The sequence below is a fragment of the Heteronotia binoei genome, chromosome 2 (assembly GCF_032191835.1).
Source record: "Heteronotia binoei isolate CCM8104 ecotype False Entrance Well chromosome 2, APGP_CSIRO_Hbin_v1, whole genome shotgun sequence".
In the NCBI taxonomy this organism is placed as follows: domain Eukaryota; kingdom Metazoa; phylum Chordata; class Lepidosauria; order Squamata; family Gekkonidae; genus Heteronotia; species Heteronotia binoei.
The window spans coordinates 200,602,541-200,623,048 of NC_083224.1; the positions used below are offsets into that span (position 1 = coordinate 200,602,541).

At 49.4% G+C, this 20,508-nt stretch overlaps 1 protein-coding gene across 1 annotated transcript in view; it reads left to right on the forward strand.

Moving 5' to 3' along the window:
• LOC132567811 (nuclear pore complex protein Nup98-Nup96-like) overlaps positions 1 to 20,508 on the forward strand; it is a 90,139-nt gene that overhangs the window by 13,551 nt on the left and 56,080 nt on the right. Inside the window, 3 exon segments of the mRNA XM_060233494.1 lie at positions 15,243 to 15,692; positions 17,485 to 17,625; positions 18,916 to 19,049. Coding sequence (XP_060089477.1) covers positions 15,243 to 15,692; positions 17,485 to 17,625; positions 18,916 to 19,049 — 725 coding nt within the window.

The window sequence follows — 20,508 nt, forward strand, 5'->3', positions numbered from 1 at the left end:
AGACTGGTGCCCACCATTGCAGAAGAACTCCTCCCAGAGAGCCAGTGCGGCTTCAGAGCTAACAGGAGCACCACCGACATGGTATTTGTTCTCAGGCAGCTCCAAGAGAAATGCAGGGAACAGAACAAGGCTCTGTATGTGACTTCTGTCGACCTTACCAAAGCTTTCGATACTGTTAGCAGGAAAGGCCTGTGGCAAATCTTGGAACGTTTAGGATGTCCCCCAAGGTTCCTCAGCATGATCATCCAGCTACACGAAGACCAGCGAGGCCAAGTCAGACACTGCAACGACCTCTCGGAGCCCTTCCCAATAGGCACAGGTGTAAAGCAAGGCTGCGTTCTCGCGCCAACTCTCTTTACGATCTTCTTTAGCATGATGCTTCAAAGAGCCGCAGTAGATCTAGATGATGACGATGGTGTCTACATCCGCTATCGCACCGATGGCAGCCTGTTCAACCTGAGGCGACTAAAGGCCCACTCCAAGACAATGGAAAAACTCATCCAAGAGCTACTGTTTGCTGATGATGCTGCACTCGTCTCCCACTCGGTATCAGCTCTGCAGCATATGACGTCCTGCTTTGCAGAGGCTGCCAAGCTATTTGGCCTAGAAGTTAGTCTGAAGAAGACAGATGGTCTCCACCAGCCTGCACCCCAGGAAGATTATCACCCTCTCTGCATCACTGTGGGTGAATCAGTTCTGAAGACAGTCCAGCAGTTCAGCTACCTGGGGTGCATCATCTCCTCAGATGCCAAGATCGACAAGGAGATTGACAACAGGCTGGCAAAGGCAAACCGTGCATTTGGCCGACTGCACAAAAGAGTGTGGAGCAACAAGCATCTGAAAAAAGGCACAAAGATCAATGTTTACAAAGCGGTTGTGATGACAACCCTCATCTACGGCTCCGAATCGTGGGTTTTATACCGTCATCACCTGCGACTCCTTGAGCGCTTTCATCAGCGCTGCCTTCTCAACCATCACCAGTGGTCTGACCTAGCCTCAGATCGCAAAGCATGGAGGCACACCATCCACCAGGCTGTCTCTTCCTTTGAGGACGCACACATAGCTGGTCTTGAGGACAAAAGGAGATTGAGGAAGAATCGCACTGCTACAGCACCAACCCTAAACCAGACTTTTCCCTGCAGCCGCTGTGGCCGGAGCTGCCTGTCCCGCATTGGTCTTGTCAGCCACCAGCGAGCCTGCAGCAGGCGTGGACTATTGCACCCTTCTTAAATCTTCGTTCGCGAAGCCAAGCCGAGAGAGAGAGAGAGAGAGAGAGAGGCCAAGCGGTGGCAGCAGCAAGCACACTCTCCCTCTCCCAGTGAAGCGGAGAGAGGAAGAAGACAGCAGAGAGCGGGGGAGGTTATGAGGCCCCTTATCCCCAAGAGGATTTCTGCTGCTTCCCTCTCTTGTGGGCATGTCCCACAGACTTTGAGGAAGGAGAGGGTGGACTTCATGAGGCCCTTCCTGCAGCAGCTGGGCCTGCTTGCTGTGTGAGGGGGGCTCTCCTCCATATGTCCAGGAATGACAGGAGAACCGCTTAGGCAGCACTTCTATTTGAGACCAGCAAATGCTGTTTTCCCAGAATAACGGCGCATCCTCTCGAAAAGGCTTTGTGGCGCATTTGCCAAGGCCGACGGTGCGAGTAAAGGGGGAAATATATTTTATTACTCAGCTGAAAATTCCCTGCACGTTTCCCCAACAGACTTAGAGGGAATCAGTCATATAATACGCAAACACAATCCCGAGGTCTCATGAAACGGTTATTTCATTAACGTTAGGTAAATAAAAGTTCTGCTTTAGAAATCAAATAGCAATTTGTGCTTTGTAGCATCCTGTAAATACAAGATCAGTAAGTAGAACAAAGCAGAATCCAGTAGCACCTTGAAGACCAACCAAGTTTTATTCAGAATGGAAGCTTTCGTGTGCTAGAAGCACACTTGGGGCTCTTCAGCTTGGAGAAACATCAGCTGCGGGGTGAAATGATAGAGGTTTACAGGATTATGCATGGGATGGAGAAGGTAGAGAAAGAAGTCCTTTTCTCCCTTTATCACAATAAAAGAACTCGTGGGCATTCGATGAAATTGCTGAGCAGTCAGGTTAGAACGGATAGAAGGAAGTCCTTCTTCACCCAAAGGGTGATTAACATGTGGAACTCACTGCCACAGGAGGTGGTGGCGGCTACAAGCATAGTCAGCTTCAAGAGGGGGTTAGATAAAAATATGGAGCAGAGGTCCATCAGTGGCTATTAGCCACAGTGTGTGTGTGTGTGTGTATTTTGCCACAGTGTGACACAGAGTGTTGGACTTGATGGGCCACTGGCCTGATTCAACACGGCTTCTCTAATGTTCTTATGTGACACAGAGTGTTGGATTGGAGGGGCCACTGGCCTGATCCAACATGTCTTCTCTTACGTGACACAGAGTGTTGGACTGGAGGGGGCATTGGTCTGATCCAACAGGGCTTCTATTATGTTCTTATGTGACACAGAGTGTTGGACTGGAGGAGCCACTGGCCTGATCCAACAGGGCATCTCTTATGTCCGTACGTGACACAGAGTGTTGGACTGGAGGGGCCACTGGCCTGATCCAACAGGGCTTCTCTTATGTTCTTATGTGACACAGAGTGTTGCACTGGAGGGCCCATTGGCCTGATCCAACAGGGCTTCTCTTATGTTCTTATGTGACACAGAGTGTTGGACTGGATGGGCCATTGGCCTGATCCAACATGGCTTCTCTTATGTTCTTATGTGACACAGAGTGTTGGACTGGGGGGGCCATTGGCCTGATCCAACAGGGCTTCTCTTCTGTTCTTATGTGACACAGAGTGTTGGACTGGAGGGGCCATTGGCCTGATCCAACAGGGCTTACCCTATGTTCTTATGTGACACAGAGTGTTGGACTGGAGGGGCCACTGGCTTGATCCAACAGGGCTTCTCTTATGTTCTTATGTGACACAGAGTGTTGGACTGGATGGGCCATTGGCCTGTTCCAACATGGCTTCTCTTATGTTCTTATGTGACACAGAGTGTTGGACTGGATGGGCCATTGGCCTGATCCAACAGGGTTTCTCTTATGTTCTTAGAGTTGGACTGGATGGACCATTGGCCTGATCTAACAGGGCTTATCCTGTGTTCTTAGTGTTGGACTGGATGGGCCATTGGCCTGATCCAACAGGGCTTCTCTTATGTTTTTATGTGACACAGAGTGTTGGACTGGATGGGCCATTGGCCTGATCCAACAGGGCTTCTCTTATGTTTTTATGTGACACAGAGTGTTGGACTGGATGGGCCATTGGCCTGATCCAACAGGGCTTCTCTTATGTTTTTATGTGACACAGAGTGTTGGACTGGATGGGCCACTGGCCTGATCCAACAGGGCTTCTCTTATGTTCTTAGTGTTGGACTGGATGGGCCATTGGCCTGATCCAACAGGGCTTATCCTATGTTCTTAGTGTTGGACTGGATGTGCCATTGGCCTGATCCAACATGGCTTCTCTTATGTTCTTAGTGTTGGACTGGATGGGCCATTGGCCTGATCCAACATGGCTTCTCTTATGTTCTTAGTGTTGGACTGGATAGGCCATTGGCCTGATCCAACATGGCTTCTCTTATGTTCTTAGTGTTGGCCAGGATGGGCCATTGGCCTGATGCAACATGGCTTCTCTTATGTTCTTAGTGTTGGCCAGGATGGGCCATTGGCCTGATCCAACATGGTTTCTCTTATGTTCTTATGTTTTAATCTATGTGATTATTAAGCTGTGCCTTGCCAGAGACTGAGCACATTGCAGAGAGCTCTGGGATAGAGCAGAGAAGTGCTACAAGCGTGAGGTTTGTGGCTCAGCAGCTGGGGGAGTTGCTAAAAACTTCTGAGTTTGTGTGAAGGGCTGGAGGTGAAGGTGATTGAAGGTGATTGATTAGGAGTGGCTGTGTTCCCCACCCTCTTTGCATTATTAAGCTGCACCTTGCCAGAGAGCTAAAGGGCTCTTGGCCTGTGGCTCTTAGCCTGAGGGCTGTGTAAGGACCAGGAACCCAGATTCCTTGTGTTCCCAATAAGGTAAGTAGACTCTCCAGACGGGGAGCCACATAAACAAACAGGGTTTAAAAGGGGACTGTATATTTTTTAAAAAGCTTTCATGAAGGTAGAATGCCAGCAGGGGGGTGGGGGCTTTCCAGTGTTTTGCACTGAGTGCCACATGTATGACTATCTGCCCAAAGGACAGAAGTCTTGGGTGTGTGCTCGATGCAAGGAGCTCCTGGTCCTCAGGGAACGAGTTCGTACCCTTGAGGCTGAGGTGATTGACCTGGAGAAGCAGAGACAGTCAGTTAGGCACTCGGAGAAGACTCTCGGGGACGTGTTAGATGAGCCCCGCTCTGAACGTGGCAGCTCCGTTGCAGCCGAGGAGCATGAGGGTCGAGAGGGAACAGGGCACCGTGCTGAGGATAAGGGGAATGCGCCCTCAGAAGGGACCTCTTCTTCGGTTGGTGAGCGGGAATCCTTTCGCGCCAAGGAACCATCCCTGGGCAGGGAGAGGGGGGCAGGTCTTGCTAGTTGGTGATTCGATCCTTAGGCAAGTAGACAGCTGGGTGGCAAAACCACATACTGACCGTACGGTGACTTGCCTGCCTGGTGCGAAGGTAGCAGACATTATGCGTGTACTAGATAGGCTTATACACAGTGCAGGGGAGGAGCCAGTGGTCGTGGTGCATGTTGGCACCAACGACGTGGGGAAATGCAGTTGTGAGGTCCTGGAGGAAAAGCTTAGGCTGTTAGGCAGGAGACTTAAGGCCAGGACCTCCAAGGTAGCCTTCTCAGAAGTGCTACCTGTTCCACATGCAGGGCTGGAGAAACAGGCTCAAATTAGAAGTCTCAATGTGTGGATGAGAAGATAGTGTAAGGAGGATTTAAGTTTGTTAGGCACTGGGATGCTTTCTGGAACAAGCGGGAGCTGTACAAAAAAGACGGTCTCCACTTGTCCCCAGATGGAACCAGGCTGCTGGCGCTTAAAATCAAAAAGGTGGCAGAACAGTTTTTAAACTAAATCTTGGAGGAAAGCCAACAGGAGATGAAATGTCTCTGGTTTGGGAGGACTCATCTCAAAGAGATGCAGGGTTAGCTGTTACTTTTCTACCGGGTAACAGATCAGAGTTGTCCACTGAGATGGTGACAAAAAGTATGGACTGTCTGCCAGAGTCTCGAGGCGACAGGAGGAAGGTGGCGGGCCTAGCTTGCCTGGGAAATTATAGATGTTTGTACACAAATGCTAGAAGTGTTCAAAGTAAAATTGGTGAGCGGGAATGTTTTGTGTTGGGAGAAAACATAGACATTGTGGGAATTTCAGAAACTTGGTGGAATGAGGAGAATCAGTGGGCCACAGTGATTCCTGGATATGTTTATTGGAAGGATAGGGAGGGAAGGGTTGGAGGTGGGGTGTCTCTGTATGTCAGAGAGGATATACGGTCCAGTAAGATTGAGGTCAGAGAATTAGATTCTCTTCTAGAAATGCTTTGGGTTGAAATAGAGGGCCCAAAAGGAAATTTAACTATGGGAGTTTGTTATCGCCCACCAAATCAAAAGAGAGAGGACGACTATAATATGATGGAAGGCTTAAAGATAGTGGCTAAACATAAAAACTGTGTCATCATAGGTGATTTTAACTACCCGCAGATTGATTGGGTCAATATGTGTTCTGGTCGAGAGAAAGAGATTGAGTTTCTAGATGCTCTCAGTGACTGTGCTATGGAGCAGATGGTCTCTGAACCTACTAGGGGTTGGGCGACCCTGGATTTGGTCCGAAATAATGCCTAAGACTTGGTGAGAGATGTAAAGTGATCGCACCGCTTGGGAGCAGTGACCATAACATTGATTTCACCATTTGTATAAATAGAGAGTTGCCCCAAAAGACCAGCACAACCACGTTTAACTTTAAAAGGGGTAAATTCTCTGAGATGAGGAGGCATGTGAGGAGGAAACTGAAAAGAAAGGTCAATACAGTCAAAACCCTTGGGGAAGCTTGGAGGCTATTTAAAACTACAATCCTAGAAGCTCAGATAAAATATATATACCACAAGTTAGGAAAGGCACAAACAGGTATAAGAAAAGGCCTGCATGGTTAACAAACATAGTAATGGAAGCTGTAAAAGGTAAGAAGGACCCCTTTAAGCGGTGGTAAGCTAGTCTAAATGAGATTAATAAAAGGGAACACAGGCTGTGGCAAATCAAATGCAAGACTGCAATCAGGCAGGCAGAAAGGGACTATGAGGAGCATATTGCAAAAAACATAAAGACCAACAATAAAAATTTCTTCAAATATATTAGAAGCAGGAAACCAGCCAGGGAGGCAGTGGGGCCCTTGGATGACCAAGGGGTCAAAGGATTACTGAAGGAGGATAGGGAAATGGCTGAGAAGCTGAATGCATTTTTTGCCTCTGTCTTCACTGTGGAAGATGAGAAGTGTTTGCCTGCTCCAGAACCACTAATTTTGGAAGGGGTGTTGAAAGACCTGAGTCACATTGAGGTGACAAGAGAGGAGGTCCTACAACTGATAGACAAATTAAAAACTAATAAGTCACCAGGTCCGGATGGCATAAATCCAGGAGTTCTGAAAGAACTCAAAGTTGAACTTGTGGATCTTCTGACAAAAATATGTAATCTTTCATTGAAATCTGCCTCCGTTCCTGAGGACTGGAAGGTAGCAAATGTCACCCCCATCTTTAAAAAGGGTTCCAGAGGAGATCCGGGTAACTATCGGCCAGTCAGTCTGACTTCAATACCGGGAAAGTTGGTAGAAAGCATTATCAAGGACAGAATGAGTAGGCACATTGATGAACACGAGTTCTTGAGGAAGACTCAGCATGGGTTCTGTAAGGGAAGATCTTGCCTCACTAACCTGTTACATTTCTTTGAGGGGGTGAACAAACATGTGGACAAAGGAGACCCGATAGATATTGTTTACCTTGACTTCCAGAAAGCTTTTGATAAAGTTCCTCATCAAAGGCTCCTTAGTAAGCTCGAGAGTCGTGGAGTAAAAGGACAGTTCCTTTTGTGGATCAAAAACTGTCTAATTAATACGAAGCAGAGAGTGAGTATAAATGGGCAGTCTTCGCAGTGGTGGACGGTAAGCAGTGGGGTGCCGCAGGGCTCGGTACTGGGTCCCATGCTCTTTAACTTGTTCATCAATTATTTGGAGTTGAGAGTAAGTAGTGAAGTGGCCAAGTTTGCAGATGACACTAAATTGTTCAGGGTGGTGAGAACCAGAGAGGATTGTGAGGCACTCCAAAGGGATCTGTTGAGGCTGGGTGAGTGGGCGTCAACGTGGCAGATGAGGTTCAATGTGGCCAAGTGCAAAGTAATGCACATTGGGGCCAAGAATCCCAGCTACAAATACGATGGGGTGTGAACTGGCAGAGACTGACCAAGAGAGAGATCTTGGGGTCGTGGTAGATAACTCACTGAAAATGTCAAGACAGGGTGTGATTGCAATAAAAAAGGCCAACGCCATGCTGGGAATTATTAGGAAGGGAATTGAAAATAAATCAGCCAGTATCATAATGCCCCTGTATAAATCGACGGTGCAGTCTCATTTGGAATACTGTGTGCAGTTCTGGACACCACACCTCAAAAAGAATATCATAGCATTGGAAAAAGTGCAAAAGGCAATTAGAATGATTAAAGGGTTGGAACACTTTCCCTATGAAGAAAGGTTAAAACGCTTGGGGCTCTGTAGCTTGGAGAAACATCGACTGCGGGGTGACATGATAGAGGTTTACAAGATCATGCATGGGATGAAGAAGGTAGAGAAAGAAGTACTTTTCTCCCTTTCTCACAATATAAGAACTCATGGGCATTCAATGAAATTGCTGAGCAGTCGGGTTAGAACGGATAAAAGGAAGTACTTCTTCACCCAAAGGGTGATTAACACGTGGAATTCACTGCCACAAGATGTGGTGGCAGCTACAAGCATAGCCAGCTTCAAGAGGGGGTTAGATAAAAATAAGGAGCAGAGATCCATCAGTGGCTATTAGCCACAGTTTGTGTTTGTGTGTATGTATATGTATATATATATACACACACATAGGAGAGAGAGCGCAATCGATCTATTTTTTGACCAGTGTGTGACACAGAGTATTGGACTAGATGGTCCATTGGCCTGATCTAACAAGGCTTCTCTTATGTTCTTATGTTTTAACTAATATATTTAAGTGGTTTTATCGTTTTAATGACTGTGATCATAGCACGCTATGACTTTGATGTAAGCCGCCCTGAGCCCACCTCAGCGGGGAGGGTGGGGTATAAATCGATTTAAACATAAACATTTGTCAATCTACCTCAGTTTTCCTGCCTTCAAAGTCCCTTTGGCTTTGTATCTCCTCCTCTGCAATGTAACTGTTGCTAGAAAAAATTAAAATCTTCAGATTCTGTTCCAGCAGGCAGAAGTACAACTTTCTCTGTAATCAGTCTTTGGGTGGTACAAATTGTAAAGCACCTGAAATGAGGTAAATGTGTGTAATTTTAGTGGAGGAAGTTCATTCCAGCTGGTGTGCTTGTCTTGGCATTTTGCCGTTGAAAACATTTGGGCGCGTGTTAGGATATTTCTGGTACAGCTTCCATGAAGGTTGGTTCCGGGGGTGGTCATGTTATAGCATTGCTTTAGGATATTATAGCATTGGAAAAAGGGCAGCTAGAATGATTAAAGGTTTGGAACACTTTCCCTATGAAGAAAGGTTGAAACGCTTGGGGCTCTTTAGCTTGGAGAAACGTCGACTGCGGGGTGACATGAGAGAGGTTTACAAGATTATGCCTGGGATGGAGAAATGGCCTGATCCAACATGGCTTCTCTTATGTTCTAGCCAGCTTCAAGAGAGGACTGGATAAAAATGTTATAGCACTAGAATGATTAAAGGGTTGGAACACTTTCCCTATGAAGAAAGGTTGAAACGCTTGGGGCTCTTTAGCTTGGAGAGACGTCGACTGTGGGGTGACATGATAGAGGTTTACAAGATTATGCATGGGATGGAGAAGGTAGAGAAAGAAGTCCTTTTCTCCATTTCTCACAATACAAGAACTTGTGGGCATTCAGTGAAATTGCTGAGCAGTCAGGTTAAAATGGATATAAGGAAGTCCTTCTTCACCCAAAGGGTGATTAACATGTGAAACTCACTGCCACAGGAGGTGGTGGCAGCTACAAGCATAGTCAACTTTAAGAGGGGATTGGATAAAAATATGGAGCAGAGGTCCATCAGTGGCTATTAGCCACAGTGTGTGTGTGTGTATATACACACACACACACACATATATTGGCCACTGTGTGACACAGAGTGTTGGACTGGATGGGCCATTGGCTTGATCCAACGTGGCTTCTTTTATGTTCTTATGTGACACAGAGTGTTGGACTGGATGGGCCATTGGCCTGATCCAACATGGCTTCTCCTATGTTCTTATGTGACTCAGAGTGTTGGACTGGATGGGCCTGTGACGGAACCGGCCCGATTCTGCCTTCAGACCCGGTCCCGTCAGCTCCCTATGGAGTCGCCAACTCCTGGAGGGAGCTATTTCTCCTCCTGCCCCTTGGGCGCGCTGCCACCACCTGCTCAGTCCCGGGGTTCAGATTGAGAGGAACAGGACTCCCAATCCCCCTCTCCCGCTATGAGGCTAGGCCTCCAGGTCCTCTGCCACCCTGCACTTGGGTTTCACAGAGACCTCAGCACTTCTTTGGGGCACCCCTGGAGGATTGGCACCTTATCCAACTGCATGCCTTTCCCCTTCTTACCCGGGGCCCCCCTTCTTAACACAGCGTGGTCTAAAGCGGTCTGGGGATCTATGTGGTACAGAGATTGACTGCCAGCATTTAAACAGTAAAAATATCTTTATTTAAAAGGGAAAAGGATAGGGAAAGAAAAACAAAACAAAAACAGTTGCATCTACAAAATTAGCACAGCACAGCCCAGCACAGCACAGCCCAGCACAGCAACCAGTATAACAAAGAAAAGTTGATTATAAACGCGTCCTGCTGGCCCTGATCTAAACTTGCCCTGTCTTGTGAATTACTTACTTAGTCTGCCTGCCTGGGGGCCTCCCAGGCAGGAGCCTCCATTGCTCACCACATGCTCGCTCGAGCCCCAGTTCAAATCTGGCTTCTCTTCCTGCCTAACACATGCAAGGAACAACAGCACTTCCTGCCTCTCTAGGAGATTTTCCCCCTAGCGTTGTTGGTTTGGCTCTGGAAGGGAGGGGGGGAGTGAGGGGAAGGCTACAAAGCCTGCTGAGGGGATTTACTGACCCCTGCCAAATGAAGCACCACCACTGACTAAAATGGCGTTTCTCCACACTTCCCCCTCCTTAAATTCTGAGCCGGAGGGGTTGCCTCCTACAGAGGTGACCCCGTAGCAGAATCCAATCAAACAAGGAGAAACCCATTAACCAAAATATTACACAAACATTCAGGTATTTCTCCAATAATACACAAAGTCCAGCACCCTAGGTGCCCATGTCCTTTCTGGACAAAACGTTGCATGGCTGCCTGCAGAAGGAATGTCCAGTCTCTAAGATGTACTCCTCCATCTCCCAGGACCACCTCTGGAGTTTGGTGCTCTCCCTCCGTTGCTGCTGTTGCTGGGATGAGTGGTCCATCAAAGGAGGAAATCCCTGGCTCCACATATGAGATTGGAAACTGCCCAGTTCCCACACAGTTGCTTCTTCTTTATCCCTCATTGGTGGAATGTTCCCTCTGTCCACTCTGTCCTCCCAGAAAACTACCTCTGGTGCTGCAAACAATTGCTGTCCCAGCTTCTTTTTGTCTCCTTCCTTCCTACCTATATGCAACACCATGGACCTCGCAGAGAATGGCTGTGGTATATTCACCTGCACCACTTTAACTGCCTTTCCCGTCTTCTCCATAGCCACCACATAAGTAGCCTCGTCTAGGTCATCCACAATCACATGAGGTCCCTCCCATTCCACTTTCCGTTCACCAGTATGAAGGGGCAGGAAAACCATCACCCTATCCCCTGTCTCAGCTTCTGAGAACTCCACTTTCTGGTCCCTTGCCACCTCACACAGTGTTTCCAGCCTAGGGTCACTTTGAACCTCAGACAGGAACATTTCTGGCTCCCCCAGACTTCCTATCATCTGTTCCTTCAAGCCACCCCTAGTCCCACTGTTTCCAGAACACTCAGCCAAAGTTTGATCTCGGTTCTCCGCCCCCTCAGTTGGTTTTTCAGTGTCAGCCAACTGAGCTCCTTCCTGCCTGGAAGGCCCCACAGCTTCCCAGGATTCCTGTCTGCCCTGCTTCAAGACGACCTGTTTTGAGAGCGTCTCGGACGATCCCACTTCCTGATCCACAGCTACTTGGTGAACCGGTTCCAACCTAAGGCCACTCCGGACCCCCTTCTGGAACCACTCCTTTCCCCCAAGCCTTCAGCTATGTGCTCTTCTGAGCCCACATTAGCCTTGCTGCTCTCAGAACCTCCTGTGAAATCTCCACTCTCCACCTCGGTCTCTTCAGCTTGCACATCCTTTACGCTAGACAGGTTCCCTTCCTCGCTAGGAACATCCACAGCCTCTTGCTGCACTTGGGGAAAGCTACACCCCTCTTCCCCTTGGGAACACCCTACTCCAGGGCTTGAGACAGGCTGGTCCTCCCCCTCCCTGGTTGGTGGTGAGGTGGCTTCCCTAAAGTTGCCTTCCTCCCCCCACCTTCCCCTGAGGGTTTGGCTTGGGTTCTCAGTCCCCTCGGTTGGTTTTTCAGCACTACCCAACTGACCCCCTTCCTGCCTGGAAGGTCCCACAGCTTCCCAGGATTCCTGTCTGCCCTGCTTCAAGACGACCTGTTTTGAGAGCGTCTTGGACGATCCCACTTCCTGATCCACAGCTACTTGGTGAACCGGTTCCAACCTAAGGCCACTCCGGACCCCCTTCTGGAACCACTCCTTTCCCCCAAGCCTTCAGCTATGTGCTCCTCTGAGCCCACATTAGCCTTGCTGCTCTCAGAACCTCCTGTGAAATCTCCACTCTCCACCTCGGTCTCTTCGGCTTGCACATCCTTTACGCTAGACAGGTTCCCTTCCTCGCTAGGAACATCCACAGCCTCTTGCTGCACTTGGGGAAAGCTACACCCCTCTTCCCCTTGGAAACACCCTACTCCAGGGCTTGAGACAGGCTGGTCCTCCCCCTCCCTGGTTGGTGGTGAGGTGGCTTCCCTAAAGTTGCCTTCCTCCCCCCACCTTCCCCTGAGGGTTTGGCTTGGGTTCTCAGTCCCCTCGGTTGGTTTTTCAGCACTACCCAACTGACCCCCTTCCTGCCTGGAAGGTCCCACAGCTTCCCAGGATTCCTGTCTGCCCTGCTTCAAGACGACCTGTTTTGAGAGCGTCTCGGACGATCCCACTTCCTGATCCACAGCTACTTGGTGAACCGGTTCCAACCTAAGGCCGCTCCGGACCTCCTTCTGGAACCGCTCCCGTCCCCCCAAGCCTTCAGCTATGTGCTCCTCTGAGCCCACATTAGCCTTGCTGCTCTCAGAACCTCCTGTGAAATCTCCACTCTCCACCTTGGTCTCTTCAGCATGCACATCCTTTATGCTAGAAAGGTTCCTTTCCTTGCTAGGAACATCGACAACCTCTTGCTGCACTTGGGGAAAGCTACACCCCTCTTCCCCTTGAGAACACCCTACTCCAGGGCTTGAGACAGGCTGGTCCTCCCCCTCCTGGGTGACTGCCCTCTCTTCGTCCTCAGTAACCTGGGCTATTTCCCCCTCCCTGGTTGGTGGTGAGGTGGCTTCCTTAAAGTTGCCTTCCTCCTCCCACTTTCCCCTGGGGGTTTGGCTGCGGGGTACAGCCTTGATAGAGTACTGGCCAACCAACAAATCCCGGCCCAATAACACTGGAACTGTTTGTTCCTTCATTACCCCACATTCAGAATAGGATTTACCTTCTTGTGGAGCCAAACCCCTGAACTGCTTTCGGGAGTGGTCTGGCCCCAGTTTAAACCTTTTAAATACAGTGGCTTTATAGCCTGCAAAAGTTATCCCCCCATCTTCTATAGGCATGCTGTAATAGATGGCTGAAAGTTCTCCAGTCAGGTTGCTACAGAGGTAAGACATATAGTCCTCCTCTGCAATCCCCCACTGTTTGGCTGCCCTCTCAAAGTTGGAGAGGTATATGGAGGGGTCTTCTCCCTCTTGGTACACTGCAAAGTCCTTGGGGGTGACTTGGATCTCTTTGCTTAGTTCAGCTTCCATACGTAGCACCTCAAGCTCATGGCGACGTTGCTCTTCCCGCTCCCGTCTGTGGATTTCAGCTTTCTCTCTTTCCTCCTGTCTGCGGATCTCAGCTCGTCTCAGCTCCCTCTCAGCTTGTCTTTCCTCTCTCTCTCGTTCCTCCTGTCTGCGGATCTCCTCCCTCTCTCTTTCCTGGTGTCTGCGGATCTTGTCCCTCTCTGCTTGTCATTCCTCTCTCTCTCGTTCCTCCCGTCTGCGGTCTTGGTCCGCCTCGATACGCATTCTCTCCAGTTCCATCTGTAGCCGCAAAATTGCTTCTGACTGGGTAGGGGCCACTTTTGCAAGTGCCCCTGCATGCTGATGATACTCCAAAAGGAGGTCTTTCATATCTACTACAGTCATGTTGTCACACTCCAGCTTGTGCTTTGCACACTCTTCCTGGAGCTGTGGCTTTGTCATCTTCAGGATTTCCCGCATCTTAGCACGCTCCATCCTAACTAGCTAAACTTTCCCTACTCCAGTTGACCCGAAAATAAAACAAAACCGCTGTTGCTTACTCTGGGTGCTTGCACGTATCAAAAAACAAAAATGCCTGGCCAATCAAGTTCTCTGTTTGTTCTTATCCCACCGCTGCCGCCAAGTGTGACGGAACCGGCCCGATTCTGCCTTCAGACCCGGTCCCGTCAGCTCCCTATGGAGTCGCCAACTCCTGGAGGGAGCTATTTCTCCTCCTGCCCCTTGGGTGCGCTGCCACCACCTGCTCAGTCCCGGGGTTCAGATTGAGAGGAACAGGACTCCCAATCCCCCTCTCCCGCTATGAGGCTAGGCCTCCAGGTCCTCTGCCACCCTGCACTTGGGTTTCACAGAGACCTCAGCACTTCTTTGGGGCACCCCTGGAGGATTGGCACCTTATCCAACTGCATGCCTTTCCCCTTCTTACCCGGGGCCCCCCTTCTTAACACAGCGTGGTCTAAAGCGGTCTGGGGATCTATGTGGTACAGAGATTGACTGCCAGCATTTAAACAGTAAAAATATCTTTATTTAAAAGGGAAAAGGATAGGGAAAGAAAAACAAAACAAAAACAGTTGCATCTACAAAATTAGCACAGCACAGCCCAGCACAGCACAGCCCAGCACAGCAACCAGTATAACAAAGAAAAGTTGATTATAAACGCGTCCTGCTGGCCCTGATCTAAACTTGCCCTGTCTTGTGAATTACTTACTTAGTCTGCCTGCCTGGGGGCCTCCCAGGCAGGAGCCTCCATTGCTCACCACATGCTCGCTCGAGCCCCAGTTCAAATCTGGCTTCTCTTCCTGCCTAACACATGCAAGGAACAACAGCACTTCCTGCCTCTCTAGGGTCGTTTTCGCAGTTAGCGTTTGCTCCCCTTATTCCGCGGCGCAATTATGTCCGGATCATTTTTCTCGTTTTCCCACTAGTGACTCTTTGCGGAGTCGCCTTCCCTGAAGCCCCGGCTCAAATTGTTTTCCCACTGGCATCGACTTGAGTTCGATGCCCTGTCAATCATTTTTTTTTAAGCGCAAGTCTGGTTTCGTAATGACGTACTAACGTACTAACGTAACATAGAGCTGTTCCCTCCCCTTCTTTTCGTGGACAAACCGCATCACGTGTGCTGCTGCTGCTTATGGATTGGCTGCAGCTGTAGTATCCTCCACAGCCCGAAGAGAGAGAAATCGAGGGGTTTGTGTGTGTGTGTGTGTGTGTGTGTGTGTGTGTGGCAGCTTCTTCCTTTCCCAGCCTCGCTCCCTCCCGGGTGGCGACGCTGGGATTTCCTCCGTGCTCTACTTCCCATTTTATACATGGCGATTTTGTGCAGGTCCAGAAATCCTGGTGGCACAGCTGAGGGAGGCATTGCCTTTTTAAAACACGCACACACATGAACGCTTTGGCCCGCGCCGGCACTAGATTTCCCCCCCCCCCAACATTGTATAACGCAACAGCGAAATAACGCAACTAAAGTCAATAATAATAATAAAAAAATTCTAACGAAACCAATTGAAGTGGCAATTGAGGCTATTCCTACGGCGCCATCAACCCCATCCACCAGCACCAGCAGGCCGGCTGGCACTCGCAGCGGGCGCGCCAGGAGGAAGCCGCCGCCGCCGGGCTCCTCTCGCAGACGCACCGCAAAGGAGACGGCAAGCGGCGGGAGGTCAACGGGGAAAGCAGCGCCTGCACAGCCCGCCCACCCGGCTCCCTTCCGCGGTTCCCCGAGGGCGCCCAGTCTGCAGGAGAAGCGCTCGGCGCGCCTCTAGGCAGACGCAGCTTCGGGGCCCTGCAGCATTTCGGGACAGCCCCCCCCCGGACTGGCTGGAAAGAAAAGGGGGCTCCAGAGCGCAGCCGGCCCCGAGGGAGACGCAGCTCCTTTTCCTGCTTGGAAACAAACTTTACTTTTGGCGGGGCTGCGGCGGGGGGGGGCACCTCAAACCCAGAAGGCGCACCGGCAGACCGAGTTTGGGATGGTGCCGGGCAAAGAACGAAGGCACAGCGCGGCTCCCCGGGGACGTCGGTGGGGCATCCAGCTCCTCTTTGTTTACTGTATGCCCCCACCGCACCAAGCAGACGAAATAACGCAACTAAAGTCAATAATAATAATAAAAAATTCTAACGAAACCAATTGAAGTGGCAATTGAGGCTATTCTGGGAGGTTTTTTTTTTTCTTTGTTAATTTCGAAATATCGCTATTACGCAAAACTGTGAAGTTTAAAAAAAAAATGGCCGCGCCGGCACTTTGGGGAAGTGCCGCGAAAGGCTGATGATTGGCCAAGGGGGTGGATGGGGTGGGAGGACGGAAAGGGAGAGGGTGCCGCCCACACAGCAGTCGATCCGGCGTGGATGGATTTCCCACAGAAAACTCCGCGGAGTGGATCCGGAGTGGATCCGGAGGTTTTCAAAAACTCCGGAAGGAGGTGGATCTAGATACTCCGGCGTGAAAACCCTGCGGCGCCGGAGCAAACCGCAGTGCCGGAGCAACAGGTGGGAAAACGAGGGAAAGATCCGGAGGTAAATGGGGTGCTATGCCGGAGTAAACGCTAGTGCGAAAACGGCCTAGGAGATTTTCCCCCTAGCGTTGTTGGTTGGGCTCTGGAAGGGAGGGGGGGAGTGAGGGGAAGGCTACAAAGCCTGCTGAGGGGATTTACTGACCCCTGCCAAATGAAGCACCACCACTGACTAAAATGGCGTTTCTCCACAGGGCCATTGGCCTGATCCAACATGGCTTCTCTTATGTTCTTATGTGACTCAGAGTGTTGGACTGGATGGGCCATTGGCCTGATCCAACAGGGCTTCTCTTATGTTCTTCTGTGACACAGAGTGTTGGACTGGATGGGCCATTGGCCTGATCCAACATGGCTTCTCTTATGTTCTTATGTGACTCAGAGTGTTGGACTGGATGGGCCACTGGCCTGCTCCAACGTGGCTTCTTTTATGTTCTTATGTGCAGTGTTTCCTTTAAGCTGAATTAGTGTGAGCTAGCTCACAGCTCTTTAGCATCTGACTCGCACGTTTTTGTCTTAACTCAGGAAAAATGGCCCCAGAGCAAACTAATTCGTTCAGTAGCTCCTAACTTCCATGCCAGCAGCTCGCAAAGCAGAACTTTTGCTCCCAAGACTCCACATCTTAGAGGGGGGAGTGTTGGTCAAAGGATTCTGCTGCAGAACAGCTAGATGGGGGTCCTTGGTGCATTGTGCCCCCATATGTTGGCTTCTCCTGTTGGGCTTGGATCTAGCTGTAGTGCAGCCGACTGCGGTGTTGTGTGGGCTTCTCAAAGAGCCCTCCCCCCCCCGCACTGAGGTTTAAAAAAAAAACAACCCCAAAAGACTTCCTTGCAAGTGTATCATCCTTTCCTTGCATGGACAGCGGTAGAGATGGGGCCTCTTGTTAGCGTCCACTGTTTTAGTATCAAACCCCAGGGCTGATTGGGCAGGTTTTAATAGCGTTGGTTATTCTAATACCTGCCGTTGCAGCTTAGAGCGAGATGTTAATTCTTTTTTGTGAAGCAAGACCTCGAGGTTTGGGGGTGGAGATCTGGTGGGTTTTGATGGCTTTCTTCAAACTGTTCTTTCCCACAAACACACACCCCTTTTTAATAGACAGCTGTTATGTTTTTTAATGTTTTAACTGTGTAAAATGTTTAAATGTAATACTTTATGTTAGATTTTATGTGCTGTGAGCCGCCCTGAGCCACTTCGGTGGGAAGGGCGGGATATAAATCGTAAATAAACTAAACTAAACTCTTTCTCCCTTTCTTTGCAGCCCTTAACGCCGGGCAGACTTCCTTATTTGGGAGCACCCAGCCCAAACTTGGAGGCACTCTGGGGACAGGCACTTTTGGAGCCACTGGATTTAACACAGCCACTGCAGGACTTGGCTTCGGAGCTCCTCAGCCTGCTGTGGGTAAGTGTGAACTCTCACTCCAAGGGAGAGGGGATCCTGTCCTTTTGACAGAAGGTCCAGTATCCTGCCGTAAGGTGCTCTAAGGCTGAGAGCCAGTTTGGTGTAGTGGTGAAGTGCGTGAACTCTTCTCTGGGAGAACGGGGTTTGATTCCCCACTCCTCCACTTGCAGCTGCTGGAATGGCCTTGGGTCAGTCATAGCTCTCTTATCTGGGAGAACCGGGTTGGATTCCCCACTCCTCCACTTGCACCTGCTGGAATGGCCTTGGGTCAGCCATAGCCCTCATAGGAGCTGTCCTTGAAAGGGCAGCTGATGTCAGAGCTCTTTCAGCCCTACCCACCTCACAGGGTGTCCGTTGTGGGGGAGGAAGATAAAGGAGATTGTGAGCCACTCTGAGATTCAGAGTATAGGGCAGGCTATAATCATCTAGGGCAGTAGGGTCTCTGAGGGTGATAACGGACGGGCATTCAGGAGCGGATCAGATCGGAGGCGTCCCATGTTGGGCTGGCTCAAAAAGAGCTGTCCAGAACCCCCCCTCCATGTTTCCCAGCGAGGCAGCCCCATCCTATCTATGAAGCAGCTTAGTGTGATCAGACCGGGGTGGGGGTGGGGGCCAGGCACCTCAGAGGCTGCACTGCTCTTTTTCTTCCCCAACGAGTCAAGCACTCTGGTTTTTTTACAAAAAAAAAAACACCCCAGAAACATCTTGGGGTGGCTTAGTGGTTTCACACCACCAAGGCACCTTGCTTGTGCAATTCCCCGTCCAGACACCAAAGGGGCGACTGGTGTGCGGCTTAAAAAGTTTTTGAGCCGCTCCGCTGCGGCCAGAGGATGGGGTGAGTACGGGATGGGGCCCCTCCGAATCCCACACTCTGTGTAACACAGTGACCAAAAAATCAGGTGCCATCAGGAGGTCCATTAGTGGGGCCAGGATACTATAAGCCCTCCCACTGTCTCCCCAAGCACCAAGAATACATAGCATCACTGCCCCAGACAGAGAGCTCCAACGATACCCGGTGGCTAATAGACACTGATGGACCTCTGCTCCATATGTTTATCCAATCCCCTCTTGAAGCTGTCTATGCTTGTAGATGCAACCACTTCCTGTGGCAGTTAATTCCACGTGTTAATTGCCCTTTGGGTGAAGGACTTTCTTTGATCCGTTCTAGTCCAACTGCTCAGCAGTTTCATCGAATGTCCACGATTCATTTTCATGGAATGTCCTTACCTGTTGACAGTTGTTCTGTTGTCAGCATGAGAACCCACAAGGCACCTTTTCCTTTGCTTGCAGCTCTGACAGACCCGAACGCGTCAGCAGCCCAGCAAGCCATTCTTCAGCAGTACCTCAACAGCCTGACTTACTCCCCTTACGGGGATTCTCCACTCTTCAGAAATCCCATGTCTGATCCAAAGAAGAAGGAAGAGGTGAGGACCGGAGTCTTTTAGATTGAAGCAGTAGGTTGCGTCCCACTGAAGCCGTTCTACCAATGGCGGTGTTTTCCTCCCGGACCTCAAATCTGCAGCGAAGTGTCACGGCTGATGGAGTGGATCCAAAGGATCCACCCCAGGACTTCCTTATAAACAGCGAAGTATCTGGTTGAGAAAAACTAAAGAAATACGGGTGCATGTTGTCCCGTCAGATGTATTTGAAACAAAAACGATAAGCTTTTATTTATTCCATTTATATCCTGCCCTCCCTACCGAAGCGGGCTCAGGGCAGCTTACATATTCATGCATATGCATGGACATATAATAAGTAAGATAAAAACCATAAAACAATTTAACAACCACAAGACATAAAAATTTACATTTCGGTGCTATGATCTTGCAATCAGATTTATCTGTGTCTTAGATGGTCCTTTCTGCTGCTAAGAGCATAAGAGAAGCCATGTTGGATCAGGCCAATGGCCCATCCTGCCCAACCCTCTGTGTCACACAGTGGCCAATATATGTGTGTACACACACACACACTCACACACACACACTCTGTGGCTAATAGCCACTGATGGACTTCTGCTCCATATTTTTAAGCAATCCCCTCTTGAAGCTGGCTATGCTTGTAGCTGCCACCACCTCCTGTGGCAGTGATTTCCACATGTTAATCACCCTTTGGGTGAAGAAGGACTTCCTTCTTTCTGTTTTAACCCGACTGCTCAGCAATTTCATCGAGTTCTTGTATTGTTAGAAAGGGAGAAAAGTCCCTTTATATACACACACACACATATACATACATACATATACACACGTATACACACACACACACACACACACACACACACACACACACACACACACACATATATATATATATATATATATATATATATATATATATATGGAGCAGAGGTCCATCAATGGCTATTAGCCACAGTATGTGTGTGTATATATATATATATATATACACACACACATACTGTGGCTAATAACCATTGATGGACCTCTGCTCCATATTTTTATCCAATCCCCTCTTAAAGCTGTCTATGCTTGTAGCCGCCACCACCTCCTGTGGCAGTGAATTCCACATGTTAATCGCCCTTTGGGTGAAGAAGGACTTCCTTTTATCCATTCTAACCCGATTGCTCAGCAATTTCATTGAATGCCCACAAGTTCTTGTATTGTGAGAAAGGGAGAAAAGGACTCATTTCTCTACTTTCTCCATCCCATGCATAATCTTGTCAACCTCTATCATGTCATCCCGCAGTCAACGTTTCTCCAAGCTAAAGAGCCCCAAGCGTTTTAACCTTTCTTCATAGGGAAAGTGTTCCAAACCTTTAATCATTCTAGTTGCTCTTTTCTGCACTTTTCCCAATGCTGTAATATCCTTTTTGAGGTGCGGTGACAAATAGTTTTTGTGCCAGTTTTGAAACACAGGTTTTCTATTTAC